This window comes from Pseudogymnoascus destructans, assembly GCF_001641265.1.
Source record: "Pseudogymnoascus destructans isolate 20631-21 unplaced genomic scaffold scaffold_16, whole genome shotgun sequence".
NCBI lineage: Eukaryota > Fungi > Ascomycota > Leotiomycetes > Thelebolales > Thelebolaceae > Pseudogymnoascus > Pseudogymnoascus destructans.
Genome location: NW_020167535.1, coordinates 766,723 through 793,845, shown reverse-complemented (window position 1 = coordinate 793,845; position 27,123 = coordinate 766,723). Strand labels below are relative to the sequence as shown.

The window sequence follows — 27,123 nt, the reverse complement described above, 5'->3', positions numbered from 1 at the left end:
TCGCCAACCGCCTCCAGGCGGTGGTTTGAGAACCAACGATTAGTACCTAGTTATAGAATAACGTGGTTTATCAGTACGTCAGACATATCAGTACCTCGGACACTTTTCATTGGCATTCTACTTTGAATATCAATAAATCAACCATAACATATTAAATTAACTATAACTAAGCGGAATCAGATGAACTAGACATATCTATAGCTTCTTGACAAGTTCGCGCATTATGACCAGCTTTTCCACAGATCCCACAGCATCGCCTAGACGGTTGCCCCTCCTTGCGACTACCCCCAACCGCACGTACGTCGCGTCGTACCTGCTCATCCACATCCTTCTGTGCGATAATAGCCTGTGCATCCTCTACTATAAGTGCACCTCCTTCACGGACACGAGCCTTTTTAGCCCTGCGGCGTTTGCTAAGGGCTTCGTTGGCTGCTCGAAGGGTACGTACCTCAGCAGACAGAAGGGTGTTCTCATGTGCTAGTCGCTCCGTACCCTTTGCCAATGCAATAACTGTCCTGAAGAGTGGAGTTGGCGAGCTTCCTTGGTGACGGGCAATTTGATTTTGAACGAGGGTTGTTTGTGAAAGAGCTTCAGTTGGGTTGGAAGGGGTCTGGGAGACCCAAGGGTTGGTGTTGGCAGTAGAGGGTCTAGAGGGAGTTGGAGTCCGTAACCTCACGTCAAGCTTTGAAAGCACTGCTTGCGGGTCGAAAGGCACTAAGCCAGCTCCGCGGAACCCGGACTGGGCGTTTTGGGCTGTCATGGATTCCAGATATGCTGCTCTAAAGGTGAGAAAGAACTCGACCTTGGTAATGTGGTTGATATGAGCCTTAATGAAGGTCTCAATCTGCCGACCATATGCCCGCTTCAACACACTAAAGCACCCGACATCAAGTGGCTGAGTTAAATGAGATGAGTGGGGAGGTAGTCCAAGAGTTATAATGTTGTGTGCCTTGCAGTACTCTTGGAACTCGGCCGATTCATGACTCTTGTGCCCGTCTAACACCAGCATTCGATATGGACCCCTTGCACGAACAGCAGTATGTTTGTCGAAGTGTTTCAACCATTCTAGACCCGTCTCATTGTTTGTCCATCCATTGCTTGTCGGTTTAACAACCCAGTTGTGTGGAAGGCCGCCGTCTGTATACCAATTTGCAAGATGATTCTTGCCTTTAACTACCAAAAATGGAGGAATACTCCAGCCGTCACTGTTGATACAAGCAATCGCTGTAGCCCATTCCCGATTCCCTGGCTGAACTGCCTTACCTCTGCCAAGTCAATCTGCACGGGTAACAACCATTGCAGGGCAAATCACACCCATCATAAACCCAGTTTCGTCAAAGTTATAGAAGTCGCAGTCCAAAACACCATATTTTGCCCTCATATTTTCCACTAGTCGAAACCACGCGCCAATTAGTTCAGGATCTTCGCACAAGGCCCTTTGGAAGTCGTAAACGCGATTAAAACGCGTCTTTAATTCTGGACGTCGTTGTACAAATCGGTGGGCCCAGAGCTTCCCGACGCGCCTCCCTCCACGCGATTCGAGTATAAAATTTGCCATATCTTCTACACCAGCAAGCCGGGGTGCAAATCCTCTTGAATCCATATCAAGTATATTCCGAATAACCACCTCCTCTTCTAGTATAGTTAATTTCATCATTGCAGGCCGGCGTTCGTAGACAGTAGTTCGGCCGTTCATTCTGTCGCAGAGTGTAGAATGAGGTACTTCATAGAGCTTAGCAGCCTTCCGACGACTTAGATTTTTTGATGTTCGGATAGCCTCGATAGCTAGAATGATTTTTGCTTCTTGGGTAATCACTGACATAATAAAAGGTGGAAAAAACGCGTTGTGAAGTTAGAGGGTAGGGAAATTCGGGAAAAGTGTCCGAGGTACTGATATGTCCGACTTACTGATAAACCACGTTATTCATTTCATTTCTTATAAGATTTTTAGTTCACGTGACTTCTAATCCCATAACTTCTTGTTGGAGAGTAGGCCGTGGGCGCTGGGATACGGTGGTATTTGGCCCTATAATGGCAGAATCCCACTACGGCGTCCCAGGATCTCCGACCGGTGCTGGAAACCACCACAGTCTCAACTGGGGTTTCAGCTCTGAAGCCACCAGAATAGGGGGCTTTTGGGGGGTCGAAGCAGAACCTCCGAAAGGCCTACAAATAGCCACGTAGGCCCATTAGATAGTGTAGTTAATCAATCGATCTTATTTTGCTATAGTAAGCTATATACTGTGTGAGAACTCCTGCCCCGTTGCGCCCGTGAGAAGTCCCGACCACTGGAGAAACCACACGATTTGTGTGTGATCCCGTACCACGGTACTTCCCGTTCCAACATTGTAGAACACATAATTGGAGTTTGACGACTTGATTGAGTAAACTATGGGTGCGAAGCCCTATATATACATATAGCCAGTATACAAGCTACACTGTGCAGCGTACATCTAGGAACGTAGTTCCAACACTTCTACTCATCTAACTCATTGTTGTAGGAAGGACCGAAAGATTGTCACTGCGCACAAATCGTGTGGTGCCTTTGTCGAGGCTTCCGAGTAAGCCGCCCCTTCCGCTGCAGAGTTTTCACCAGAATTGTGAGAACCATGGTTGAGTCCCCTAGTTCGGTGAGAGCCATGGGACAGCTCGGGCCCACGGTGGAGATTCTCTGGTTTTCTAGAACCACAAACACAGAGTTTTCTCCAACCTCCGGCCCGATTCCCAACACTCATGAGTTGAGAACGCAGAACTCAAACTCATGAATTGAGTCTGTACTCAAACTCATAATGAGTTTGAGTTACTCGCCAACTCATGAGTAGGATGAGTTTAATGAGTTTTATTGCTAACCCTGATAGCGAGCGTCTACGTCATGTCATCACTCTTGCGTCTCCAAAAGACGATCCATTAATCATAATGATGAATTCTGTATAGAAGTATGGTCTTTATGTCCTAGATGAATTTGAACATTTTTCATCATCAAACAACCTACAATCAGCTCCTCCAGCAACAATCAAAACACTCTAGCAATAATCAAAACACTCCAGCTCCCGAGCATCAATTCACCATTTCCATCCAATCCCATATCATCACCACCTAAACAATAAAAATGTCTCCTCCTCGCCGTGCCCTCATCGCGGTCACTTCCGCCAACGCTTTGCTCATGGAGAGCAAGCATGTCACTGGTCTCTTCATCGCCGAAGCGCTACACCCTTACAATGTCCTCACCGCGGCCGGCTTCGAGGTCGACCTCGCATCGGAGACTGGCAAATACACCGCGGATTGGCTCTCTGAGCAGCCCGACTTCCTGAACGGCAAGGACCTCGAGACCTGGAAAGACACCAACAGCGAGTTCCGCAAGAAGCTCGATAACATGCCCAAGGCGTCCGAATTGGACCCCTCGAAGTACGGAGTCTTCTTCGCCTCAGCTGGCCATGCTTCTCTGATCGATTACCCAACTGCCAAGAGCCTGCAAAACATCGCGGCACAAGTTTGGGCCAACGGAGGTATTGTCTCGTCGGTGTGTCATGGACCGGCTATCTTTGCCAACCTGATTGATCCGGCGACCAAGGAGCATCTTATCAAGCGAAAGAAGATCACTGGCTTCACCACTGAGGCCGAGCGCGATATGGGGCTTGAGGATACCATCAAGAGCTGGAATGTCGAGTTGGTAGAGGATCTTGCTAAGAGGGTTGGAGCCACATGTAAGTTTGAATTAATTTTCCCCATGATTACGCTACATGATTTTAACTTTTATTCTCAGATGAGAGAGGTTCTGGTGTCTGGGACGACTTCCACATTGTTGATGGCCACCTGATTACTGGTCAAAACCCACAGAGCTCGGTTTCTACCGCGAAAGCTATTGTTGATGTCTTTGACAAGTTGTGAAAACGTCTTGTTCTAGGTGATACAGAAGTTCAATGGTCGTATGTGAAAGATGCTACATTGCCACGCGGTTTATACTGCTACGGTTTTGGGGGCCAAGGGATAAGACAGTGGAGAACGGGTGTAGCGGATGCGATATCTTCGCAAGCGTCCCCTATCCTTAGTTATCGGCTCCCCCGGACCAGGCCACGGGTTCGAAATGTGCCGGTTGGGGACTTGTGAGAAATAGTTATAGCAATTCATCAGTCTTCATCAAACTCAGGATTCATAATCACCTCAAAATAAAATGTGCAATAATGTAGTTCAATAAAATATAAAATCTAGCTGTATAGTTAAGCTTCCATCGCCTTTCAAAATCCCATTCCGATTGATTAATCTTGGCAAAAACAAGCTCTGGGGCACGGTTGCGGGTAATGACGTATGTGTGCTGTATCTCGGTAAAGTTGCCGTGTACCACTAACCTTATCGGGGGCGGAGCTCACATCTTCCCTCCTCTCTCTTTTACATTCTCTTTCTTTCACTAATTTCTCTTAATTGAATCTCGCGTTTCGGTCTTTTATTGTGAGCATTGCTATATCTGTTTATTTGGAATATATACACAACATAACCGTCAACATGGCTGCCTCCGCAGTGGAGAAGGTTCTCCCAAAACCGAAGATAGAGATGTACAGCGGCTCATACTTCCTTGCCTGCGGCCTGGGCGGAATTGTCGGTTCGTATTTGCTTCAATTCAATCACATCAGCAGCTAATTGCTCTCAGCTTGCGGTCCAACCCACACAGCAATTACCCCTCTAGACCTCGTCAAATGCCGGCGCCAAGTCGACCCCAAAATCTACTCCTCTAATGTAAACGGGTGGAGCACCATCTACCGGGAGGCCGGACTACGCGGAGTCTTCTTCGGTTGGTCGCCTACCTTCGTCGGGTACTCGTGTCAGGGTGCAGGAAAGTATGGATTCTACGAGGTCTTCAAGTATCTTTACGGCCAGAAACTCTTTCCAAATGCGAATAAAACCGTTGTTTTCCTCGGCGCGTCGGCGACGGCTGAGGCAATCGCGGATCTGGCGCTCTGTCCGTTCGAGGCGATTAAGGTGAGGATGCAGACTACGCTGCCGCCGTTCGCGAACAACATGCGCGAAGGATGGGCGAAGATTGTCCGTGAGGAGGGATATGCTGGGTATGTCTATCCTGTCTCTATGGTCCCCTTCCAATTTACGGTATGCTAACAGACACCAGTCTTTATAAGGGTCTCTATCCTCTCTGGGCCCGCCAGATCCCGTATACTATGGTTAAATTCGCGACGTTCGAAAGAGCCGTCGAGTCCATCTACACGCACCTTGACCGCCCCAAGACCTCGTTTAACAAGACAGAGCAGCTCGGTGTATCCTTTGCGGGAGGTGTTATTGCCGGTATCTGCTGCGCCATTGTCTCGCACCCTGCCGACGTTATGGTTTCGAAGCTCAACTCGGAGCGTAAGGCTGGTGAGGGCGCGGGACAGGCCGTCTCTCGCATCTATAGCAGGATTGGGTTCGGAGGACTTTGGAACGGATTGCCGGTTAGGATTGCCATGTTGAGTATCCTGACGGGTTCTCAATGGTGTATTTTTGATAGCTTTAAGGTTGGGCTTGGGTTGCCGACTACTGGCGGCCATTAGTAGTAGAGAGCGTAGAGATATGATTTACAGAAATGTATATAAAGGAAGTCATAAATTCATGTGTAGCTGGTTATTTAGCATCTTATTTCCGTTTGCCTACCCCGCTTCCACTGCCTCTAGTCTCCATACTTGCCATCTCCTTGTCTCGCAAGTTGACATCCCGCGTTCAAGTCTTACTAAGCAAAGTGAAACTGCCTGAGCGTCCATACCCCAACGAAACGTCGTGTTCCAAGATTAGGGGCAATAACTCGTACAGCAAGTTCACACTACACTACCCTTACTGCCTGCATTGCGCTATGTCTTCATATAGACGATATCCTCCTCCTCCTCCTCCGCCCTCTACCCCCCCTTTGTTCCTTCCGGCCCGCCTCCATCTCCACTAGTACGAACACTAGCTTCTAACTTGCACAGCGCAATTGAAGGCGCTGTTGACGATGACAATATTCTTGTGCGGATAGCATCCCCGGAAGAGAAACTAGCGTTTTGGACTTTCTTACACTCACAAAAGTCTGAGATCGAGAGGATTGTGTCACATACACGTGACTAAATGCCAAATAGGAGACGTAAATACATGGATATCAGGAAGTTTCAACATCTGCATACCTGTTTGTATTGACGAGGTATCAGGCATTCGTGTGCTTATTAGGATACCATTGCCATACAAGATTGGCGAGGCAAACCATGCTGGAAATGTAGACGAAAAACTTCGATGTGAGGCTGCATCGTACATGTGGATTCAAGAGAATTCTCCTGAGATTCCAATACCAAAGTTGTTCGGATGTGGCTTTACTGATGGACAAACGGTACGTCCTACATCTCAAGATTCCTTGTGGTTGATTATGAGCAAATTAACGACGCGTATAGTTTACCACGCCCGAAAGGTTTTCCTTTATTCCTCGACTTATGTGGAGGTGAAGAGGGCACTTCGATCATTGCTATCGCTACCGACTCCAGGTCATTATGTGGGACGCAGGTATCCTGACACTCTAAAAACTGGATATCTCATTATGAGCTATGTCACCGATGGAGCAATGCTTTCTCGTTCCTGGGAGACCCATCGCCTTAACAGCGACAAGCGCTCTAACCTCATGGCCTGGCTCGTATTATGCTTTCTCTCGGCAAGCCACGCCTTCCACGCATCGGCTCCTTCACCTTGGATAACTCAGGCATCATATCCCTTACAAATCGCCCACTTACTCTCCGCCTTCAAGCGTTGGAAAACGAGGACATTGACACGGATATTAGCAGGGACTACACTTATTCAGCAGTGGACCAGTACTTCTCGATTTTCTAAACTTCCATAATAATCGCATATACCAACAGCCAAATTCAGTCCATAACCAAGATGACGCCTGCCAGCAGTTTGTCGCTCTTACTATGATGAGGGCTATCCTTCCGCATTTTGTTGACCGCAATCTTCGGCATGGGCCGTTTATATTCACTTTGACGGATATGCACCAGAGCAACATTTTCGTCGATGACCAAATCACCTCCTTGATCGACTTAGACGTGCTCTTTGCCTGTCGAGTTGCAAGGTCCCCCGTACTGGCTATCAGGGCAATCTCTTGACGGGATGCCCCCGGGCGAATACCTTGACGCGTTCGGAGACATGGTAGAAGAATTTATCAAGGCTTTCGAGGTCGACAAGGGGCAGCCATTATCCCAATCGACGCTCATGAGAAAGTGTTGGGAGATGGGGAGCTTCTGGTATTTCCATGCGGTGAACAGTCCAAAGTGTATGTATTCGCTCTTCAATGATCATGTCCAGCGCATATTCTGTGCCGAACACTGCGATACGTCACTTTTTGACTGGGTGGTATCCTCGTATTGGGCCCGTGATGTGGACGCTGTGATCGAGAAGAAGCTCAAGGAAGAGGATGACTATAAAGAGCAATTACGGAATGCGTTACTCGACGACCCCAGTCTTATTGATAGCGCCCGTGAGTGATGTGCCCCCAGCTTGAGCGTGGAGTAAGAGGAGCGACTAGCGATGGGATTTATTTGAGCGGGTACTTTACTGCATATTGGGGAGTATAATGCCAAGTGTACAATACCCAGACATTTTCACAGTCAGGCACTAGAGCCTGGCACACAATCATCTTAATAATCAGAAACCAAAATTGATTTCTATGGATATTTTCACAAATGCAAATGCGTACTATAACAATGGCGTGTCGTGCGCCCCAGGGCTAATGGGATCCTCGGCATCACCCCCACTTCTCAGTAATCCATCCCCATCGTCTTCTTCCTCTTCCCTCGCCATTCTCACCTGGTTATATTCGGTTCCGTCAACAGTCTCTCCCCTAGAACTTTCCGCTCCATTAAGGACATATGATATGTCCTTCTTTGTGAGGAGCCCCTGTAAAACTCCGCGACTAGTGAAGAGAATGTATCGGAGGCCAAGTTTCTGGAAGTAAGTCGCCGTTAACTGCATTGTTGACCGGCCCGGGAGAGTAATGGGTGTCTGGTCCATCCAAGGCCGGAGATCAAGCGTGCTTTGCGGATCAGCAAGTGGCTGGTGCGCAAAGAACACTTCCGACTCTGGCGGGAGGTTGCGGGGATGTCGGGTGGAGACGTGAAGATTGTAGATGAGCTCTCCGCGAGATATATATCCCAGGAGAATGGCGCTGCGCAGATCCGAAATGACAGGAAATCCGCGGTAGGGATTGGCAGCTAATATGTCCTTCAAAGACCCAATCGTGTGGCCTGTTGCAGTAAGAACGATGAGATCGTCAATTCTGGTCATGACATCGCTAACTGGAATGTCTGGAATCGAGAGCTCGGAATTGTCGAGGAATGGGTACTCATTGACATGGATCCAGCTCTCATAAATTCCCCGCTTCCCAAAGGCATCGCCAACCCATTTGCTAACCATGACAGCGATCATAATTGGCAAGACGTAGGCCAAGGCACCTGTAAGCTCGAACATAATGACAACAATCGAGACGGTCATTCGAGTAACACCTCCGAGTGCAGCTGCAGCACCAATGATAGCATATGTCCCAGGGACAACGCATGTAACATCAGGTGCGCAAGCGGCGAAGGCAAAAAAACCTGGGTGGTTCCGCACCCAGATCTCCATAATAATTCCGACTGCACGTCCAAACAGAGCCCCAATAGCCATCGATGGCAAGATTATTCCAGCCGGAATGTGCAAGCCAAAAGTTATAGTTGCGAGGAAAACCCCGACAAGTGCGGCAAGGATAAGAAGAACGACAGGGCCAACCGTGGCAGCACCTTTCAAGCAAAGGCCAAATTGGTCATCGACGATCGCAGAACATTCTGCAAATAGCGAGTAGACTAATTCTGACGTCTGAGCACGCATGTAGATGTTCGGGTAGTTGATCAGGGCGGTGAGAAGGGCGACCACGACAACCAAAGTAACTGGCCCAGGAAGCCAGGTGGTGGATTTCTTCCATGAGGCCACGGCCATATTGGCTTTAATAAAAAGGCCACCGTAGATGCCGCCAAATATTCCCAGTATCACGAATGGCACCATTTCAAACCCGTGGAATCCTGTAGTGTACGTAACCTGGTACAGCACGAGCTTGCCAGAACGGAAAGGATCAAGAGTCTGGAGAGTAACGGCAGCAGCCATCGCGCAAACGAAGCTTTGCCACATCGTTTTGTCTGGGAAATAGTACGACAGTTGCTCAAGACTGAACAAGACCCCGCCGATAGGGGTACCAAAGGCAACAGATATTCCAGCTGCTGCTGCTGCCGAAAGGACTTCCCGCTTTCGTGCTGAAACACAATTAGCGCCATAACACTAAGAACATAGGGAAAGCATACCTTCGTTATTATTTATATTAGAGAAAAACTTCATGAACAGGTTTGCACAACAACACGCTACGTGTACGAGAGGCCCTTCCTTGCCAAGCCACATGCCAGATGCCACAGCCAGACACTATACCAGTTAGCAGCGGAAAATATCAGGTAAAGTGTACACATACCAGGCCGATGGATTTAACCAGCAGAGTCCATCCTCCAAGGAATTTATGAATGACAAAACCACCAAGAACAGTCTTGATTTCGGGTATCCCACTATGTTTCGCATAGATTGCATATGTCTTCACCAACATGCTCGCACATGTCGCAAACAAAACCTGAACAGTCAGTATGACATAAGCAACCGGTGTGGAAATGCACACTTACCGAATATAAAATGAAGAAAAGGTACTCTATAAACCACTTCCCGCCCGTAGATGAGACGTGGAGGGTCGAACTCCATGGAACCCAATCTTGGCACTTGGACCATTCCTCATAGCCCCAGCAGCAGAAGCTCTTATTCAAATAAAACCTGCCCCCATCAGCTCCCGCAGAGCAGTATCCTTCTTTTATATCTCCTAGCCAGCCACTAGTTATATCAATCCCAGCTGCGATTAGCCCCACAGCAATCCCCGTCAAAACTAAAACAATCCAAATCTGGCTGGCATCGGCCATTTGACGCGCGTAGCCAATTATTCCACTTGTATTCGAGTATAACACCCGTAGCCGTTGGCGTTCCTTGGTATATTCGAAAATCCAATCAATGGCAGTCAAGTTTTCATATCCCACTCGGTGTCCTGGTCCTTCGATTACCCACTCCAGACTATTGCCATCCTTTGGCTGGTCTACTGGTAAACCGCCTCCACCCATATTTCCATTCTGTGTCGGTCCATCGCTAGATCCTGGTGTCGCCGTCCCTGGGGCACTCACCGTTGTTGGAGGGCTTGTATTCTTTCGTGAGAACGGCGACAAAAAGCTGGAAAGCCCCATTGTGCCAGCAATTCCACTACTCTGTTTCTGCTTCCTCTTGAATGACGGGAACTCGCCATCGAAATCGGCTAATGGGTCATCGTCCACGAGGGTTCGGTCTCTATTGACAGCTGCGATAGGGTCGTCGTCATCGCTGTCATCCAGCAAGGGTATATCATTGTCGTAAGCGGATGAGGGATTCGCAGGCTCCCTAGGCGATAAATTACCGATGGTTGAACTCGGCATATCTATATGATTCTTGGGCGGCCTCGCATTTCGAATGTATGTTCACGAAGCTGTTTCGCGACGAGGCTGACAACCAGGTTGCGCAATCTACAGACACGGATAAATAATGTTCCGCTTCCATGAATGGCAACTTCGTAGCCTTATCTAAAATCATCGAAAACCAATATCAATTTAGATCGTCACAACCTTCCTAATATATCATGCAATGATTTGATAAATATGGACGAAAATCGCTCTTCAACTGGAGATGGTCCGTCTGTGACTACCCAGGACCCCTCTGCTGGATTAGACCAGATCCGAGGATTTCTGAAGGCTAAAGACGATACGTCCAGGTTCGTCGGCCTCGCCCTCCTCAAATCCGTTTTAGATACCCAGGCTCAGTTACGAGAAGATGTCGTCCAAGTCAACTCTATATGGGAGTCGATATCGCCAAAATTCCTTGACAGGCTTCTCCGGGTTGCGAAAAGTGATCATGTCACGGCTGATGAAGCGAGGAATATGATCGATATAGCGGTCGGGGTATTACATACCTTTGCTATTATTCTGCCTGAAGAGTCTCGGGAAGACAAACGATTCATTGGGAGGATAGATCCCCTTGTCAATTGTCTTGGACAGAGGTTAGTGTCAAAAACCCTCTATTTGTACACACGTGACTGACAATTTCAAAGCTCTCCGGAAAGCACAGTTTTGGTCTTGCAAACTCTCTTAACGCTGGCCAGTTGCACTATTGGTGCTTCTCAGATTCTTCAGGTTAAAGATGTGACCCCATTAACAGAGCTAGCTACGCAACAACCGCTTGTTCTTGATGTTATTGGGCTGTCCTGGTCCAACGCTTCCACCGCCAAATCAAACCAAAATATAGTGTCATCTAGTATTGACGACATCATGCCAAAGCTTATTGTTGCATTCAAAGATACTGATGCAGTGACATTGTTGGCGTTTACTGCCGACACTTTTTCAAAAGTACCGCCCGAGGTTGGTAACTATGTTCTATGGTCAAACACTGTAGTTGCTGACACGTTATCAGGTTCTCCGTACGGATCCGTCATGGCTTGAGGGGCTGATTATTCTGTTAAAAAAGCTTGTCACAAGTCGCCCCACTGCTACAGGGAGGGCAGCTTATATAGAAGCAGCTGCTACACTGCTTCAAGTATTTCAACAGTCCTGCCCTGGTCGTCTATTTCGGGATGATACGCAGCGTGATGCAACCGCCAAGCCGTTCTCTTACCTCCTCGTTAATTTAATACTTATCGACATTCGGTCTTCCTTTCCGACTCTCCTATCTAAATTAAACAGCTCGGACTATCCGTCGACGGCACGAAGGCTCGCCGGAGGTTTCGATGTAATTTCTGGCTTCATAGGCTTCCTTGTGCGAAGTCTTGATGATATTGATGAAGAAAATGGCTCCTCTACCCTAACCACATCTCCAGATCTTCTGTTGAAGCTTCGAAAGGACATTGCAGAAACGATGTCGTTAGCAATAGAGTATATGAGAGACCGGTGGGATGCATCGGTTGCTGGAGTCTCCGGTCTCCATCCAGAAGCTAGGACTGGAACGTCAGCAACATCTGAAGGCACTCGTCTCACTCTAACTTGGGCCTCGATGAAGGACAACATCACAGATGATCCACTGATTCTTGCAAGCATTCGAACGCTTGCCATTTGGCTGCGTGAGGATGAAAATGAGAACATGCGCAGCGAGAGCGCAGGTTTGACGGATATGTTCATAGAACTATACAAGACTCCGTCCTCCAAGTCATTGGATTTCAAGTATCCGATTTTAACGGCTCTAGAGGCGACCTTGACCACAGAAGGTGGGATCGATGGGTTCTTGTCCCACGATGCTTGGGCAGTCCTGAAAGAAGATCTCGAGTCCATCGTGAGATATACTACAGCTGAGCCTGCAGGCAACGTCAATTCCGAAGCTTCTCGAGGAATTGAGATAATTCGAGTTTTACTTGCCGTCGTCGATGACACGGCTGTTACGGAACCTCATGAGCATTGGATGAGAATTGCCGAAACAGCAGCGTCAATGAAACCAGGCCCCAAGCTGATCGCGCCATGGGCCATGGAGCTTAAAATTGCCATGATCCAATTAGCAGCTGCATTGCTGCATAAAGCTTCTCCAGGGATGCGGAGGCGATATCGGCCTACTGCAGTCGCACTATCTGGATTATCCCAAGCCCTTCAAACGCAGCTCAAAGATGGCAAGAACCTTATGCCACAGGACTTTCAGGATTCCATTGACGATGTTGTCTTGGAATTAGCCAATTTAGACTGAACGTTGTGTTCAAGTCTTCACATAAAATCTTACGACAAAAATAAGTAAGATCGCTACCATCCTTTGTATGGATAGAGCATACGAAGTGAACAGGAGTTCAAATCGAGGATTTCAGACATTTGACATTCCGATACTTCAATTGCCAGCAATCGCAGTCAAATTTACGTACTGCCCCAGGCACAGGAAGCTGACATGCCTTGCCAGCAAATTGCTAAAAGGACGAATAGTGATCAAAATTGCCGGAATGGGAAATGTCATCATTCTTCGGGAACGAGGTTTCCGCGCAGGGGCGAAGCAGAAGCATTCTGGTTCGATCCAACGTCTGTCAGAGGGGGCCAAGAGCGCCAGTTCATTGGGTTTGGCAGGGGTTAAGCGCAGTGAGGCCCTATTATTAGTGTGACTGAAGTGCTCGGATCCCGCAAACTTGATGTCGACTAGCTAAATTAAGCGCGAAACCCCAGCTTCCCCTGCCATTGACATACAACAAGGCTTACGTGATATTCTATATAATATAGACGCTCTGCATTCCGAATCAGCGAAATATGCATTGATTTCTTGAATAGTGCCCGTCTTCCATCAACAATTGCTTTGTTTCATTTTTGCATCGTCTGGGATTTTCACTGGCGACTTATAAACTCTCACTCTCACTCACCCCTCAGCAACCAAGCCAATATGTTGGGCGATTCCACTCACTACAATCCAGCCACCTACATCAACGATTCGGAAGAGAATCGAGATGACAAGCACCTAGTCGGCGACCGGTCACAAGCCGGCCCCGTCCCACCGATATCCATCTCTCCCGATCTTCAACAAGCCCGCAACACTTTCATGTCCGCCAACAAAGGCTTCATGGCGAATGAGAAAAGCTCTTCGGACCAGCCAACTTACGGGCGGCCAATCTACATCGCACGGCTCTGTCTGCGCATCCTCTCGCTCGTGCTGAGCCTCGGCGTTGTCGGTCTGGTAGCCTCCGTTATGGTGCGACATGCACAGACAAAAGACCTCATAGCTGTCAATCCCCGGACAGGCTTGAAATATCACGTGTGGCCACTCGACACGAATTTTGTTCCAAGCAATCTGTTGTTGGGGGCTGCTTCTATTGCATCAATAGGGAGCTTAGGGTTGGTAATTGCTAGTTTTACCAAGAGCGTGAGTGGCCGCCGCTTACATCTTTGAGAAGCGTCGAGAGATGCGACAGAGGAAGGGTACCAAAACTGACGCAACGCAGGTACGCCGACTCACAAAGATTGGAGCTATTACAACGCTATGTGTGTCTATCACGGCAGCTACGCTTTGGATCGCGGCCACGACATACTTCAAGCTCTGGGATTCGAAGAAGAGGACATACTTCGACCTATGGTCGTGGACCTGTACATATCAGACTAGTTTCAAGACGAAAGGTGTCGATATGGCCCCACTGTGCCTACAAATGGTTAGTTTTCAATCATTTATATGCTCTTCGGGGCATTGGCATTCACATATGTGACGGACTTGATTTGCTAACTGGGTATCTGCAGAGAGTAGCATGGTACATCGCTGTGGGTGTTGCGGCCGTTGAGATCCTAGCAATCGGAACTTGTATTTTGGCGCTTTTTAAAGGAAGGAAGACGTACCAGGCTCTTGGTGCGGAGGGGTCGCAGTTCAGGTAGCGAATTGATGAAGAACGAAATATATAGTACGAATGGATTGCTAGAGATAAATCTTGTTATTTAATGCATTAGTTAGAGTATTGTGTATTTTACGGGTTAGTATTAAGATATTAGAGATTTCCAAGCACTTCTCAAGAATCCACCACTACTTAATCTTCGGTACCACGGGATCATATGGAAGCGTGAGACGGATGGGCGGTACTATAAGAACTTGTTGTAACGTAGAAGATCCTGTACTCCGCAGTGCGCCCTCGAACTATATTGGGTGGATGATGGATGCGCCGCCTCTCGACTTGGTGATAAACCTGCCGCTAATCTCAATCGGCACGGGGTCTAGTAGGGATCTCGTTGTCCCGCCTTCTTGGTACAACGGCACCTTGTCATCTCGTCCACACCTTAATTCAACAAGAGTATCGGATCGGATACACCAGAGGGATGAACTTAGGCTGCGCACTGGGTACTCACGAGTCGAGTAGTAGAATTTTTACTCACCCAGCTGAGTTACTCACTCATGTCCCGAGTATTGTTGAATGAGGATTACTCACTTGCTGAGTACCTAGTATGGGTCTTGGCAACTCAGTTATATCACGTGTTTGATTAGCCATTACTTATGTTAAAAACGGGGCGCGACTTCATTGATCAAGACGCCATAACTCCATAACTCCATAACTCCATAACTCCATTCCCATATTGTTGATGTCCTATTCCACACTATAACCTTTGGCCTTTAGGTACCAGGTTACCAGAAGGTTGCCAGAACTCAATTCCTGGGTGAGACACATTTCCATCGATTAAGCCCACAGCTCCATGATTAAAACATCATATCCCGCAAACGCCGAACCAATATCATATCCTTTGCCTGAATTGTCACTCTCTTCGCATAAATAGCGAGAAGGTTTATCACTATAACTGTTAGTATGTCCCTATCACTATGTTTAAACATCATACTCTCAAATTCTCGAATGAGGAAGCATTCAGCAGCTTCCTGAAGAGCTAGGATAGCAGATTGCTGGAAGCGAAGATTGGACTTGAAGTCTTCTGCAATTTCCCTAACAAGACGTTGGAATGGGAGCTTTGGGATAATTAGGCTAGTATTGAGTTGCTGTCTTCTGATATCGCGGAGAGCCTTGGTGCCTATATGTTTATTAGAGAGTTCTGGTAATCCTCTGGTAATCCTCTGGTAATCCTCTGGTAATCCTCTTACCAGACTTTGCGCGGCGCGTGGCCTTCTGAGCATGATTGTTGCTAGCTTGAGATGAGCGAACTGGAGCTTTTCTTGCTGTGCCCACGGCCTTTTCCTTTCCCTTTCCACCAAGCCCAGAGCCAGCTCGTAATCCAAGTGGCATCCTTGGTGCTGTGCCACTAGTTGATCTCCTAGCAGTTTGCTTGGTACGAGCCATTTGCTAATATCAAGGTGAGTTAGTGAAGTAAACACAAGACAAAGAAGTAGATCAAAAGATATGTGTACTTACAGTGAGTTTGTAGGAAGAATATTGCAGAAGAAGAGTATAGAAAAGAGGTAGAGGTTGAAAGGTATGTGTTTTATATGAAGGTGCATGTTGTGGTGTTGCTTTTGGAACAATAATTCTTTGTAGGTGAATATTCCTTCACGAATATTTTTATTTGCAACTTTAAAATAACCACGACCTTAGAACCACCTTCCTTGGTTACTCCCTCCAATCTACACATTCTTCTTCCCTTTTGCGCCTTCACCTCTTCACTAGGACTTCAAGTAAGTTTATTATCTTGATTCTATAGCCAGAACTTCTGGCGATCTTCTGCTAATCACGTGTTTAGTATGGCGAAACGCAAGGCACCTGAAGAACTCTCCACTAATGTGAATACTATCAAAGCTCACCACCGCGTCTCCAACCTTACTGAATATGAGAAGGCTGTTCACTTAGCACTCAAGGCTGACCATGCTGATCTGAGCTACTACTTAAAGAAGTTATATAAGTCTGCAAAGTATATCGCTGCCTCTACTGAAGACAAGACATGTCTACAGAATGAATTGAAGGTTGAGCGTATTCGTGTTCGGTAAGTTCCTACTGGTAATCTCTGGTAGCCTCAATCTAACTATAAACAGGACTGAGAAGGGTACCCATGCATCTTGCATTGCGAATCAGAAAGTCAAGAATATTAGCGCCTCTTCTTCTCCACAAGCCCCACCATCTACTCCGCCCAAACAACTTCTGTCTGAGCTTGCTGCATTTGAGGGTATCTCAAGTATTCCAATCGATGACAATCATAACAGCGAATGGGAGGATACTGAGGTTGAAGACGATTTGGAGTTGGAGCTTATGTTACAGCGCGAGATATTTTAAATGACGAGGCTGTTCTACCGGATGAGCTTTCCGATGAAGAGATCACTAGCACCCAGGCTCTCTTAACTCAAGCGCACATTGATGTATGCTACCTCATAATCTGGTAATCTTCTGGTGATACTAATAGTTGATAGGCCCATGAAGAGTCCAATTTCCGCAAGTGGCAACATTTCTGGGATAGCTGTATCCACTCATATACGAGAAAGGCTGGAAAGCTGAGAAAGAAGCCTGAGCGTCTCTTTGAGTATATGCCGTGGGTTGATGTAGAGGAAGGGTACGTCTCTGATCATCCTAGCAATCTTCTGGCAATACTAATTGTTTATTATAGCACTTTTCATGAGGTTATCCCACCACATAAATATTTCTGTTTGTACGAGCAGGCAGTTTGGAAAGTGGGCCTAATTACCAGGACCTGTGCAGTGGTACCCAAAGTCTTACAATTTTGTCGACAATGGATGGTTGCAAATATCCACTCATAGTTCTAGCTTCAAAGAGGCGTTCTTACTTGTCTACTCTAAGAAGTTTGATAAGGAAAAGTGGGCTAAGGTATCAGCTGCACAGGATATGTTGTTCCTGGAGCTAGAGTAGAGGAGAACTTGAGTTGCTAAAGTTATAGCGCTGGAGTACCTTTCGCGTTGGAAAACCAGGTATTTAAGTACTTCATCGTAGCCAGACTTCTGGTAACCTTCTGATAATCGAGCAATTTGCCAAATGCCATCTCAATACTCAGAGTTGTTTGATTCTGACAGTATTCTCAGACTCTTTTCCGTCTTCTCAACGACTATCCTCATTAAATTAAGTCTGTAAGGACACAGGGCACCCAGCTCACAGTAATAGCATATGAGAGTGCGAGTCAGAGGCTAAACGGATGCTATCCTATAGGTCTACTACGAAGGATACAAAAAAGATGAAGAGAGGAACCCCCGTTGGGTCAATCTCCTTAAGTACCCGAAACGGGTCTGACTCAGCTAACCTGCCTTAACTCTTATCATGTGACCGTAACCTGCCCGACTCAGATCCTTTCCATCACTGAGGGACAGGCATCCTTACAAAGTCCCTGCAGGCCTTGAATATATTGGCAAGTTAAACCAATTCGTCAAATGGACTAAGGATACACACGATATATTCATTGAGTGGTGGAAGCTATCACGATGGTATGAACAACACTCAGATCATACTACAAAACTCCTTATGAAGATTGCATGGGATTCAACCAACTGGAGTTCTCAATACTGGAGAAGTTATCACCAAGGAGCAGACCGGCTTTCTGGAGAACCATGTGTTATTTGTACTTATTGTTCGAAGGCCCTTACGCATCCTGCAATCAAGTCTGCTGGCCCAAAGTCTATGGCAACACATCTTGCATCAGACATTTGCAAAAAGAAGTCACAGATGGGAAGGATAGTCTCTATCAAATGCGAATCAATCAAATGCAACCTCAACAAGTAAGGATTACCAGATTATTACCAGAATTATGTAGGTTAATACCTATAATAAGATCATATTCTCACACAAGAGACATTTTATGAACAAGTTCTATACACAGTTATCTTGACTCATAGCTCGTTCCGCTCAGTCGAGGATCCTCATCAAGACCCTATAAATACTTTAGGTATTAGTAGGTCTGGCCGGCCTCATCAAGCAAGGTGGAGGGATGTTCTTAAGCATATATAATAGATAATAGCGTTCTAATAATCTTCTGATAATCATGGTACTTAGATAGAGGAATATACATGATTCGTTCTCACAGCTTACTAGAGATGGCGAGAGTGATGCTAATAGATGTAATACTTTAACTTAACCATAAAACAGTATTAATCGTATGAGGGACTGTTCACATGATGCATAAATCTTACACGTGATAGCCGAGTACTCACCGGGTTTTTACAGAGTAACTGAGTATTGACCTCACTCACCGAGTCGAGTAAAAGGTTCAGCTACTCACCCAGCTGAGTAACCCACTGAGCGAGTGAGCCGAGTATTGAGCGAGTAGTGCGCAGCCTAGATGAACTTGTCTACTGTCCTTTAACTACGGTGGTGACACATGCCATATGGTTGTGATATGAGACATCAGGTCTGGTGGCGCAGCTGAGTCTGTCAACAGACCTTAATTTTGATCACGAGTCCTCGCAGTGAGTAATTCTGCATTGGATTACTCGCTGCGAGGACTCGTGAATCAACTTTAATGGTTTGAATGGTTTCACAAAGCCACCTGACTACGCACGAACATGCTGTGAATAGTATCTTACGTGCTACTTCAGTAAAATTATGTGCGAATAAATACTCAACCAACCCCTTGGCCAAGACTCTATTCCACAATCCCCAGTCGTTGCATGCCCTCAAATAAGCTAAAGGCAGTAGGCAGAATGGGCGCATCACAGAGTGCTCTAGAGAAATCAATCAAAGCAGCCCTTGGTGGTGACGATAGCCTTTACGCGTTCCCTGAGAAGTCTTTCTATCAAAACAGTGATGTCAAACCCTATAATCTCTCAATACCAATCACGCCGGCCGCTATAACATACCCGAAGACCACTGCTCAAGTTGCGGCAATCATCAAATGCGCGGTGGAAACGAATCTCAAAGTCCAGGCTCGAAGCGGTGGCCATAGCTATGGCAATTACTGTATGACCCTCCTCTTCCCAAATAGGATGTCAAAGTACTAAAACCATGTAGCCCTTGGTGGAGTAAGCGGTGCAGTTGTTATCGACTTGAGAAATTTCCAGCAGTTTTCCATGGATCGTACAACCTGGCAGGCCACAGTAGGAGCAGGCACTCTGCTCGGCGACCTCACAAAACGTATGCACGAAGCTGGCAACCGTGCCATGGCGCACGGCATATGTCCACAAGTCGGAATCGGTGGACACGCAACAAGTATGTACCTGATCTTCAACCACACTCTTCCCATTTCTCAGAGTTCAAAGCCTTTCTTTCCTTGATTCTAACAACTTCGCAGTTGGAGGCTTGGGACCAAGCTCCCGTCTCTGGGGGTCTGCTCTTGACCATATTGAGGAAGTCGAGATCGTACTTGCAGATTCAACGATTAGGCGCTGCTCGGCTACACAAAATCCTGATATTTTCTGGGCAGTGAAAGGAGCGGGTGCGAGTTTTGGCGTCGTGACTGAATTTAAGCTTCGCACAGAGCCAGAGCCTGGTGAAGTTGTTGAGTTCGAGTACTCATTCACGGTGGGCTCGTATGCGTCTAAAGCGGCAGTGTTTAAGAGATGGCAGAGCTTGATTGCCGATCCAGGACTTACACGCAAGTTCGCTACCAAAGTCGCCATTACTGGGATCGGGATGATTATTTCTGGGACGTATTTTGGCTCTAAAGCTGAATATGATGCTTTCGATATGAAAAGTAAACTCGGGGGAGACTCAGTTGCCAAAACAATTGTGTTTCAAGACTGGCTAGGACTCCTGGGCCATTGGGCTGAAGATGCTGCGTTGCTTTTTGCAGGCGGACTGCCCTCTCATTTCTATAACAAGACCCTGACTTTCAACGGCGCTACTTTGATCTCGGACGAGGTCATTGATAACCTCTTCGCGTATCTGGACGAAGTTGCGAAGGGAACACTGCTTTGGTTCCTCGTCTTTAGCTTGACCGGTGGGGCTGTGAATGATATTGCTCAGGACGCGACTTCTTACGCCCACCGGGATGCACTGTTTTACTTCGAGTCATATGGGATTAGCTTGGTTAAGGTTTCAAAAACGACCAAGGACTTTATTGCTGGCATCAATACAACGATCAAGAATGGAGTGCCAGGAGTAGAAGACCTTGGATCGTATGCAGGTTATGTGGACCCGGAACTCCCGAATGGACCGCAACAGTATTGGCGTACGAATCTTCCTAAATTGGAGCAGATTAAGGCCGTTGTCGATCCCGGCGATGTTTTTCATAATCCACAGAGCGTGAGGCCGGCGGGTTCAACAGGCAGACCGTCCAAGCTTGTGGTCGGAAAACGAGCCAAATGGCGATCTTTCTTCCGTCATCGAAAAGGTCCAAATTGATCATGATTTCTGCATCGTTAACTCGTGGGATCGTGAATGGGTAGATTAAGAACTGTTGGGGGCTGGTTCTTGATGCCCGAGAAAATGTATGTCCAATTTCTAGCAAGGGACTAATGCATCTCCACTCAAATTATGAAACAATAGCAGGAATCGCCCATGATTGTGAGCTTCGTATGTTAAATTCTTTATTGCTAATCAAAGTATGTCAGTCTTGAAGTAGATACGAATAAAGTGACTCTATTATACAAGGCGAATGTTATGCCATAAAAGTCACGCACTTACCAGTTCGAACTTTTAGCGTGCTCAAGTATGTACATACCGCCTCTCTAGAATATGTCGGCCCGTTCCGTAGCGCCCACTCACAAAACTAACGTCCGCCATGTTCGACCCTCAAGTTACAACCTAACGTCGGCGACGCCCGTAGGTTATAATCACTGGTTTACCTCGCATTTTCCTGCTACAAACCAAGAACTACATGCCAAAAAGTAACATCCACAACCCCCCTCACTCTCTGGAATCAGCCACCATGTTTATCAAGAACCTCAAGAGAAAATGGTCAAGCAAACCTGTAAGTCAACGGAGCGGTTCTTCCAGCATCTACTCATACCCATACTATACTTCTCTACTGAGACTGTTTGCAGAGTGTGCCTAGCACTGCCACTCCACAGTTGTATTTTGCTCTCTATGCGCGTCTGAAGTATCCCAACACATACCACTACGCTCTCCACATCTCTTCTCCTGAAGGCGCCTCCAGCCCAGAAATTCGCACTATGAAGTATCACTGCAAAAATATTATCACGGTGACTGAGGGCACTGTCTCAATACCTTGGGTTTACGAGGCAGTCAAGGTAGACCCAGACTCCGATCCCCGGATTGTCGTGAGGATCCTTCTGGGAGATGTGAGCCGCATAGATCTGGTAGACTCCCTGCTTGAAGCTGTTCCAGTTGGGCAAGGCAGCAAGGAAGATTTTAACTGCGTTTCCTGGGTCAAGGATGCTTTGTTCCGACTTGAGCAAGCTGGGGTAATAAGTCGGGGAGACATCTCGGACTGGGATTCTGTTGAACGCACAGCGTTAGACTATGTTAATGAAAAGAAGCAGCAAGGGAGATTTGAATTTGGCTGGAAAGGTGATACTTCCAGAGTAGCTACTTTTGACAGGACTCTGGGGCGGGAAATATATCCATAGATGATCGGCGACACCATGGCATCACAAATCACGTGGGGGTGAGACGCGAACTTCAACATGGAACTCCAACACCAGGACTATCAAAACCATATTCACACACCCAACAGCAAACATGCCAGTCTCATGGCTCATCACGATTGTCCTCCTTGGGCTAATCACCGTCGCCTTAATACCATGCATTATCATGCTTCACTTCCGGGTCGGCACTTTCGACCTCATTGATCTATCTCCCAAAAAGTACCCGCATCTGCTTCTCGGTGGGCTCGCTGCCCTACGCACGGTGTACTCGCACTTTAGGCCCCTAGGTGCAACACTTACCAGCCTGATACCATTCTTTTGGCCGGTTGTCACGGGGGCAATTCCGGAGCTATCACTTTTTGGTGACTATATGGGTGCCAGCTGTCATGCCTGGCCTTAGTCCTGATTGAGGGTGAGCGTAAGGGGAATGCCCGGGGCGCCATTGGCTTGTATGTTTTCCTAGCTGGAAATCTAACACGGTATTGCAGTCCAACAATCTGGGCAACTTCGTGGGTTTATTCCATTCGGGGCTTGTGCAACCAATTCACAATCTCATCCACGTGCTCTTCTCGTCTCTGGGACGAGCGAAAGGACAGGTCGATGCAAACGCAATATCCGCCAATGCAAAGCGCATAGTGCTACTTCCAGTATCGTTGACCCTCGGCTACATCATCCCTTCATTCGTGATCTGCCTCCCGCCCCCAGAGGTCGTATCGCATCGCAATCGCCAGGGGTTTCTCATCGCGTGGCAGTTCTTTGCTATATGACAGCTGTCTCGCGGTTTATTCTAATGAGACTGGTATCCGATAATATAACCAATCGGCTCCTGGGTACTGGAGAGTCTCCACAGAGAAGGGCCGCCACAGCACTCCGCTATACGCACAATTTCGTCCTTGTGGTGACAGGATTTACTCATTCTCTAATTCTAGTTGTCGTTCTGTGCTACGCTGTCATTCAGTCCTACTCTCCCTCAACTGTCGATCAGCTACATCCTCTTCTCGTTTTCCAGCTGATCTCGCCATTCTCAAATGAGAAATTGGAAGCATTTGAGCGTGGCATACTCAGCCTTCTACAGTACGATACCTACTTTGCCGGCGCCAGCTTGCTCACCTGGGCATTGTATATGTATAGCTGCGCGAAGCCGGATACGACATTTGCGGCGCTGGTTGGGAAAGCCTCGATCTTCACGGTATTATTTGGACGGTGCGGCGCTGCTCTGGCTGTTATGAAAGAGAGGGATGATACTATTTTTGCGGATTTTACAGAGAGTCATACCTCCAAAGAAACTGAACTGAAGGTTGGCGGGGGAGCTGGCGTCTCTTTTCACAGCAGCCACTCATGGCAAGCTATTTTATGTGTTGTAGGAGCAGTTTGATTTATGAGGCTCTAAAATTGACGGCTTTCATCGTGCCATTTTTTAAGCCAGTGGCCTCCCTCATCACATCGCCCATTATAAATAAGTAAGGGAGTATCAAACCTTCTCATCCGAAGATAGTCTACTGAATATGAATGGGTTCGTGGGAGCCGACATGTCACCACATAGGTATAAATCCCCTGCCACCAAAGCAATCCCCGACTTCCCAAATAAGTTTGCGTATTCCCCTACAACCCTCTCACACCAGCTTCACATGCACAGCCCATGTCGCACCTCCACGTCGTCTTACTTTTACCATCCACATTTAACTCTCAGGACTCCAATACAGTAAAACTTCCCACACCGTGTCTCATATCGCGCCAAGAGCCCTATATCAACGTGCAGAGCCCTGCCCCGCAGATCGCCATTCCTGCACAGCCCCACCTCATCACCAATTGCTCCTACGACACACCAGAGAAATTATCACTATGCACGATTTCTCGTTCCTGCGGGTGTTCCCCCGCCAAGCGGCTCTACGCGAGCTTATAGGACCCTAGGTGGTCCCTACTTACATGGACGGACGCGTCACCTTCGCCTCGTGTGATCTTACTCTCTTGCGTCTCTATGTGCCTCTGTACATGCCAAAGGATTGATCAACATTCCAAAGCCCGTTGTCCTTTCTGACGGATACGAGGTTGCCAACTGGCAAGTTGTCCGTTTCACAATGGCGGATGGTCTTGCCCCGAGGCGCGGTTGGTTCTGACGTAGGTATCCGCAGCTAAGATCTTCTGCGCAGTGCGTTTCAAAATAGAAACCGTAGCTTTGTGGATGTTGGGTTGGGGTCTATAAGACGACGTGGAAGGAAGTGACGAGGGTGATTGTAATATAAGAAAACATCACAAGCCTGAACAAACGAACCCCCTGGACCAAAGCAGAGTGAAGATAGGAAAACATCATAAGCCAAGAATAAACGGATCTGCACCAGAGCACGATCGGCAAATTCTCCACATATCGTTGCTCTACCGAAAGCATCAAAAGCTAGCAGTAGGCCTTAATTAGATCCCTTCGCCGTAATCACCGTCACTCGTTCCTGGATACCTTTTCCATACATCTTATTCACTCTCTCACCATTTCGGCTACCAAAATGCGCATCTCAAACCTCGTCGTCATCGCCGCCCTTCCCGCCCTCTCCCTCACCCAATCCCTTAATTCTCTCGCCACAGACATTCCATTATGTGCTGTACGTCCTCCCCTCTGCTAGCTTCCACTGGCGCGGCATCTGCTAACTTCTTCCCAGTTAGGACCTTTATCCATCGCCGCGGGGGAGAAAAACTGTAATAGTGACGCGCAGTGTCTCTGCAAGGACCAGACTTTCATTAGTTCCTTGACGAAGAAAGTGGAGGCGGCGTGCTCGAAGGGTGATTTTAATAAGGTGGTCACGCTTGCGACGAATGCGTGTAAGAGTGCGGGTGTGACGGTTGATATTCCGGTTGGGGCTGCGGCGAGTAATTCGACGGGGAGTTCGACGGATGTCTCGGGGGGGAGGTCGTCGACGGTGAATTTGGTGATCATGGTTGGGGCTCTCGGCCTGGCGATGCAGGCAGTGCTATAGATTGGGGTTGGGAAGGGGTTTGGAGAAGGATGATGAGGGATACCAGGATACCAGGATATTACAAGGAGCATAACTTGCATTTGGGAATAAAGGCTTGTATGGGAAGGGAGTATATATCAGATCGGGCCTGCTGATTCAGGTACCGTTCACAGCATGGAGGAGATACACAGTAGAGATCTCAGGACGAATAGAACCGATTTATACAATGTCGATTTGGAACAAAGCGAGACTGGATTTGAAATATCACATACTCATCTAATCTAATCCACTCTCCCACCCGCTGTAAACCAACCGTCCTTTTACAAAGCCTCAGATCAACTCGTCTTATCTATCCATCTATCAACGTCCATCACCATTCCATCACCCACCACCCATCTAAAACGCAAAGACCTGGTCCTCAAGCTTGCTAACCGGCTTCGCCTTAGTGAATCCCAGACCCTCAGTGGCCTTCTTCATCGCGCTAATCATCGGTGGTGGTCCGCAGAGCAAGACCTTCACATCCGGAGCCGCCTTGGGCAGGAACTTAGCAATCATCTCAGGGGTGACGAAGCCGACGCCGCCAGTCCATCCCTCAGGTGGGTTGTTGAGGACGTAGTGCACGCGGAATCCCTTGTCAGCCGCGGCGAGCGCATCGAGGTCCTCCTTGAGCAGGATATCCTCCACGTTGACGTTGGCGAAGAGCAGGTCCATCTCAGTGGTATCTCCAGCAGCGCGGCCGCGAATGACGGCGCGGATGACCTGGAGCATGGGGGTGATACCGGTGCCGCCTGCGATCATGCCGAAGTGGCGCACCATGTTGGGGGTGTAGACCATGGCGCCCTTGGGGCCCTTAACCTTGATGGTCTGTCCGACGATGAGGGAGGCCATGTACTTGGAGATATTGCCGGTGGGGTAGGACTTGATGAGCAGGTCGAAGTAGCCGGGCTGGTGGTCACCGGAGATGGGGGTGTAGGAGCGGAGGAAGTCCTTGCGGATGCTCTCGCCCTCGGGGGTCGTGGTAGGGAGATTTGCGGAGATGGAGATGTGTTGGCCGATTGGGAGGCCGAGGATCGAGTTGGAAGTTGGGAGCTTGAAGCGGTAGCTGTGGGAGGGTGGTTGTCAGTGGGGTTTCTCAAAAGGGCGCGGAGACGAGATCACTCACATTGCGACATTGTGGGAAATGATGGTCTTCTCCTTCAGCTCGAATTCTTGGAGGGCGTCGGGCCTCAGGACTGCCTTAGGATCTGCGCAGGATGTCAGTGACCATTTACCTCAAAAGACTTCAAGTTGTGGGAACGGGGTTGTGGACGTACAGCTGCAGAAGATCTTCCATCCTGCAAGAGCTGCTGAAAGAGCAATCACATATGGGAGCCATTCGCTCTTGACGATGAAGCAGCCGAAGATCAGAAGGCCAGACGGAATATAAATGCCATTGATGAAGGCGGACGACGTGAACTTGCTTGCTGAGTCGGACATGGTGAGTTGAGAAGCAGGGGTTGCCTGTGACAAAATTGTTGAGAGAGGAGAAAAGGCAGGCCGTGAGTAGAATTCGCAAATGTCGCTTGTTCTTAAGTTATACCCGTGAGGAGTGTGGGGTTGGGGACGGTTTCTTGTTCGGCAAGTCGGCCGAAGAGCTACGAATATAACCTCCACCACCCCGGAATCACGATGAGGGATATTTTCGCTGCCTCAGGCCCTAACCACCCCTGCACCCACCATTCCGAATTAGGCCGTAGCCCCCAACAGTCGCAACGTCAGTGCCACCTCAACCGTGGCTTCAGCGATTCTGCTTAGTAGCAGCGACCGTATATAGCTCAACCTTCGTAAAAAGCTGTAAATAGTCTCTTATATGCTGTATTACCGTACCCTACCAACGTAGCGATATAAAACAAGTGCTAGGGTGAACGGTAGAAGCCTGTAGAAGCCTGTGTTCTGGTTGTAGGTGCTGTATTACTGTAGGCTTCGGTGCGGTTTCGGTACCATCGACGCCCTCCCATAAAGTTATGGGGCCACCACGTAATTTAACACCACTATTGGCTACTACGATGACGGTCCAAAATCACGATTCTCATCGTGATTGTAGCCAGTTCTGCACCTTTCGCTACTACCGGTATTTGTATGGTAAATAGCTGCGAAGCTGAGCGAAATTTCCAAAATCACGATGACAGAGTATGCCTCTCAACTCTACGTTTCT

The 27,123-nt window shown here is 47.9% G+C and overlaps 12 protein-coding genes across 12 annotated transcripts; 10 read left to right on the top strand and 2 right to left on the bottom strand.

The window, feature by feature from the left end:
• The first annotated feature begins 2,659 nt into the window (after nucleotides 1–2,659).
• On the top strand, nucleotides 2,660–4,121 carry VC83_06014 (uncharacterized protein). Its single transcript, XM_024469620.1, has 2 exons — nucleotides 2,660–3,704; nucleotides 3,764–4,121. The coding sequence occupies exons 1-2, from the start codon at nucleotides 3,110–3,112 to the stop codon at nucleotides 3,886–3,888; spliced, it is 720 nt and encodes a 239-aa protein (XP_024322484.1). The 5' UTR covers nucleotides 2,660–3,109; the 3' UTR covers nucleotides 3,889–4,121.
• Nucleotides 4,122–4,407: 286 nt separating this feature from the next.
• Nucleotides 4,408–5,608, top strand: VC83_06013 (uncharacterized protein). The gene is made up of 3 exons (XM_024469619.1): nucleotides 4,408–4,597; nucleotides 4,646–5,060; nucleotides 5,120–5,608. The coding sequence occupies exons 1-3, from the start codon at nucleotides 4,501–4,503 to the stop codon at nucleotides 5,535–5,537; spliced, it is 930 nt and encodes a 309-aa protein (XP_024322483.1). The 5' UTR covers nucleotides 4,408–4,500; the 3' UTR covers nucleotides 5,538–5,608.
• Nucleotides 5,609–7,110: 1,502 nt separating this feature from the next.
• VC83_06012 (uncharacterized protein) lies at nucleotides 7,111–7,485 on the top strand (the record flags this gene model as incomplete). The annotated part of the gene is made up of 1 exon (XM_024469618.1): nucleotides 7,111–7,485. One exon carries the CDS (start codon nucleotides 7,111–7,113, stop codon nucleotides 7,483–7,485), a length of 375 nt encoding a protein of 124 aa, XP_024322482.1.
• Nucleotides 7,486–7,695: 210 nt separating this feature from the next.
• On the bottom strand, nucleotides 7,696–10,520 carry VC83_06011 (uncharacterized protein; the record flags this gene model as incomplete). The annotated part of the gene is made up of 4 exons (XM_024469617.1): nucleotides 7,696–9,281; nucleotides 9,330–9,444; nucleotides 9,491–9,643; nucleotides 9,693–10,520. 4 exons carry the CDS (start codon nucleotides 10,518–10,520, stop codon nucleotides 7,696–7,698), a joined length of 2,682 nt encoding a protein of 893 aa, XP_024322481.1.
• Nucleotides 10,521–11,018: 498 nt separating this feature from the next.
• On the top strand, nucleotides 11,019–12,801 carry VC83_06010 (uncharacterized protein; the record flags this gene model as incomplete). Its single annotated transcript, XM_024469616.1, has 3 exons — nucleotides 11,019–11,137; nucleotides 11,189–11,495; nucleotides 11,548–12,801. 3 exons carry the CDS (start codon nucleotides 11,019–11,021, stop codon nucleotides 12,799–12,801), a joined length of 1,680 nt encoding a protein of 559 aa, XP_024322480.1.
• A 672-nt stretch (nucleotides 12,802–13,473) lies between these two features.
• On the top strand, nucleotides 13,474–14,450 carry VC83_06009 (uncharacterized protein; the record flags this gene model as incomplete). Its single annotated transcript, XM_024469615.1, has 3 exons — nucleotides 13,474–13,950; nucleotides 14,030–14,233; nucleotides 14,319–14,450. The coding sequence occupies 3 exons, from the start codon at nucleotides 13,474–13,476 to the stop codon at nucleotides 14,448–14,450; spliced, it is 813 nt and encodes a 270-aa protein (XP_024322349.1).
• A 1,798-nt stretch (nucleotides 14,451–16,248) lies between these two features.
• On the top strand, nucleotides 16,249–17,362 carry VC83_06008 (uncharacterized protein; the record flags this gene model as incomplete). Its single annotated transcript, XM_024469614.1, has 5 exons — nucleotides 16,249–16,487; nucleotides 16,537–16,667; nucleotides 16,760–16,857; nucleotides 16,909–17,048; nucleotides 17,260–17,362. 5 exons carry the CDS (start codon nucleotides 16,249–16,251, stop codon nucleotides 17,360–17,362), a joined length of 711 nt encoding a protein of 236 aa, XP_024322350.1.
• Nucleotides 17,363–19,107: 1,745 nt separating this feature from the next.
• On the top strand, nucleotides 19,108–20,779 carry VC83_06007 (uncharacterized protein; the record flags this gene model as incomplete). Its single annotated transcript, XM_024469613.1, has 3 exons — nucleotides 19,108–19,396; nucleotides 19,448–19,645; nucleotides 19,728–20,779. 3 exons carry the CDS (start codon nucleotides 19,108–19,110, stop codon nucleotides 20,777–20,779), a joined length of 1,539 nt encoding a protein of 512 aa, XP_024322342.1.
• Nucleotides 20,780–21,254: 475 nt separating this feature from the next.
• On the top strand, nucleotides 21,255–21,966 carry VC83_06006 (uncharacterized protein; the record flags this gene model as incomplete). Its single annotated transcript, XM_024469612.1, has 2 exons — nucleotides 21,255–21,347; nucleotides 21,421–21,966. 2 exons carry the CDS (start codon nucleotides 21,255–21,257, stop codon nucleotides 21,964–21,966), a joined length of 639 nt encoding a protein of 212 aa, XP_024322343.1.
• A 781-nt stretch (nucleotides 21,967–22,747) lies between these two features.
• VC83_06005 (uncharacterized protein) lies at nucleotides 22,748–23,359 on the top strand (the record flags this gene model as incomplete). The annotated part of the gene is made up of 1 exon (XM_024469611.1): nucleotides 22,748–23,359. One exon carries the CDS (start codon nucleotides 22,748–22,750, stop codon nucleotides 23,357–23,359), a length of 612 nt encoding a protein of 203 aa, XP_024322344.1.
• A 1,123-nt stretch (nucleotides 23,360–24,482) lies between these two features.
• Nucleotides 24,483–24,950, top strand: VC83_06004 (uncharacterized protein; the record flags this gene model as incomplete). The annotated part of the gene is made up of 2 exons (XM_024469610.1): nucleotides 24,483–24,578; nucleotides 24,636–24,950. The coding sequence occupies 2 exons, from the start codon at nucleotides 24,483–24,485 to the stop codon at nucleotides 24,948–24,950; spliced, it is 411 nt and encodes a 136-aa protein (XP_024322345.1).
• A 217-nt stretch (nucleotides 24,951–25,167) lies between these two features.
• On the bottom strand, nucleotides 25,168–27,041 carry CBR1 (cytochrome b reductase). The gene is made up of 3 exons (XM_024469609.1): nucleotides 26,243–27,041; nucleotides 26,092–26,173; nucleotides 25,168–26,031 (listed from the first exon to the last, which is right to left on the bottom strand). Exons 1-3 carry the CDS (start codon nucleotides 26,403–26,405, stop codon nucleotides 25,326–25,328), a joined length of 951 nt encoding a protein of 316 aa, XP_024322346.1. The 5' UTR covers nucleotides 26,406–27,041; the 3' UTR covers nucleotides 25,168–25,325.
• Between the last annotated feature and the right edge of the window lie 82 nt (nucleotides 27,042–27,123).

Bases quoted from the DNA above. Each gene is read 5' to 3' on its own strand.
- VC83_06014 (XM_024469620.1), top strand. From the start codon at position 3,110: ATGTCTCCTCCTCGCCGTGCCCTCATCGCGGTCACTTCCGCCAACGCT. The intron at 3,705-3,763 runs GTAAGTTTGAAT...TTTTATTCTCAG, and splicing joins TAAGAGGGTTGGAGCCACAT to ATGAGAGAGGTTCTGGTGTC.
- CBR1 (XM_024469609.1), bottom strand. From the start codon at position 26,405: ATGTCCGACTCAGCAAGCAAGTTCACGTCGTCCGCCTTCATCAATGGC. The intron at 26,174-26,242 runs GTACGTCCACAA...CATCCTGCGCAG, and splicing joins ATGGAAGATCTTCTGCAGCT to ATCCTAAGGCAGTCCTGAGG. The intron at 26,032-26,091 runs GTGAGTGATCTC...ACCCTCCCACAG, and splicing joins ATTTCCCACAATGTCGCAAT to CTACCGCTTCAAGCTCCCAA.
- VC83_06013 (XM_024469619.1), top strand. From the start codon at position 4,501: ATGGCTGCCTCCGCAGTGGAGAAGGTTCTCCCAAAACCGAAGATAGAG. The intron at 4,598-4,645 runs GTTCGTATTTGC...AATTGCTCTCAG, and splicing joins CGGCCTGGGCGGAATTGTCG to CTTGCGGTCCAACCCACACA. The intron at 5,061-5,119 runs GTATGTCTATCC...AACAGACACCAG, and splicing joins CGTGAGGAGGGATATGCTGG to TCTTTATAAGGGTCTCTATC.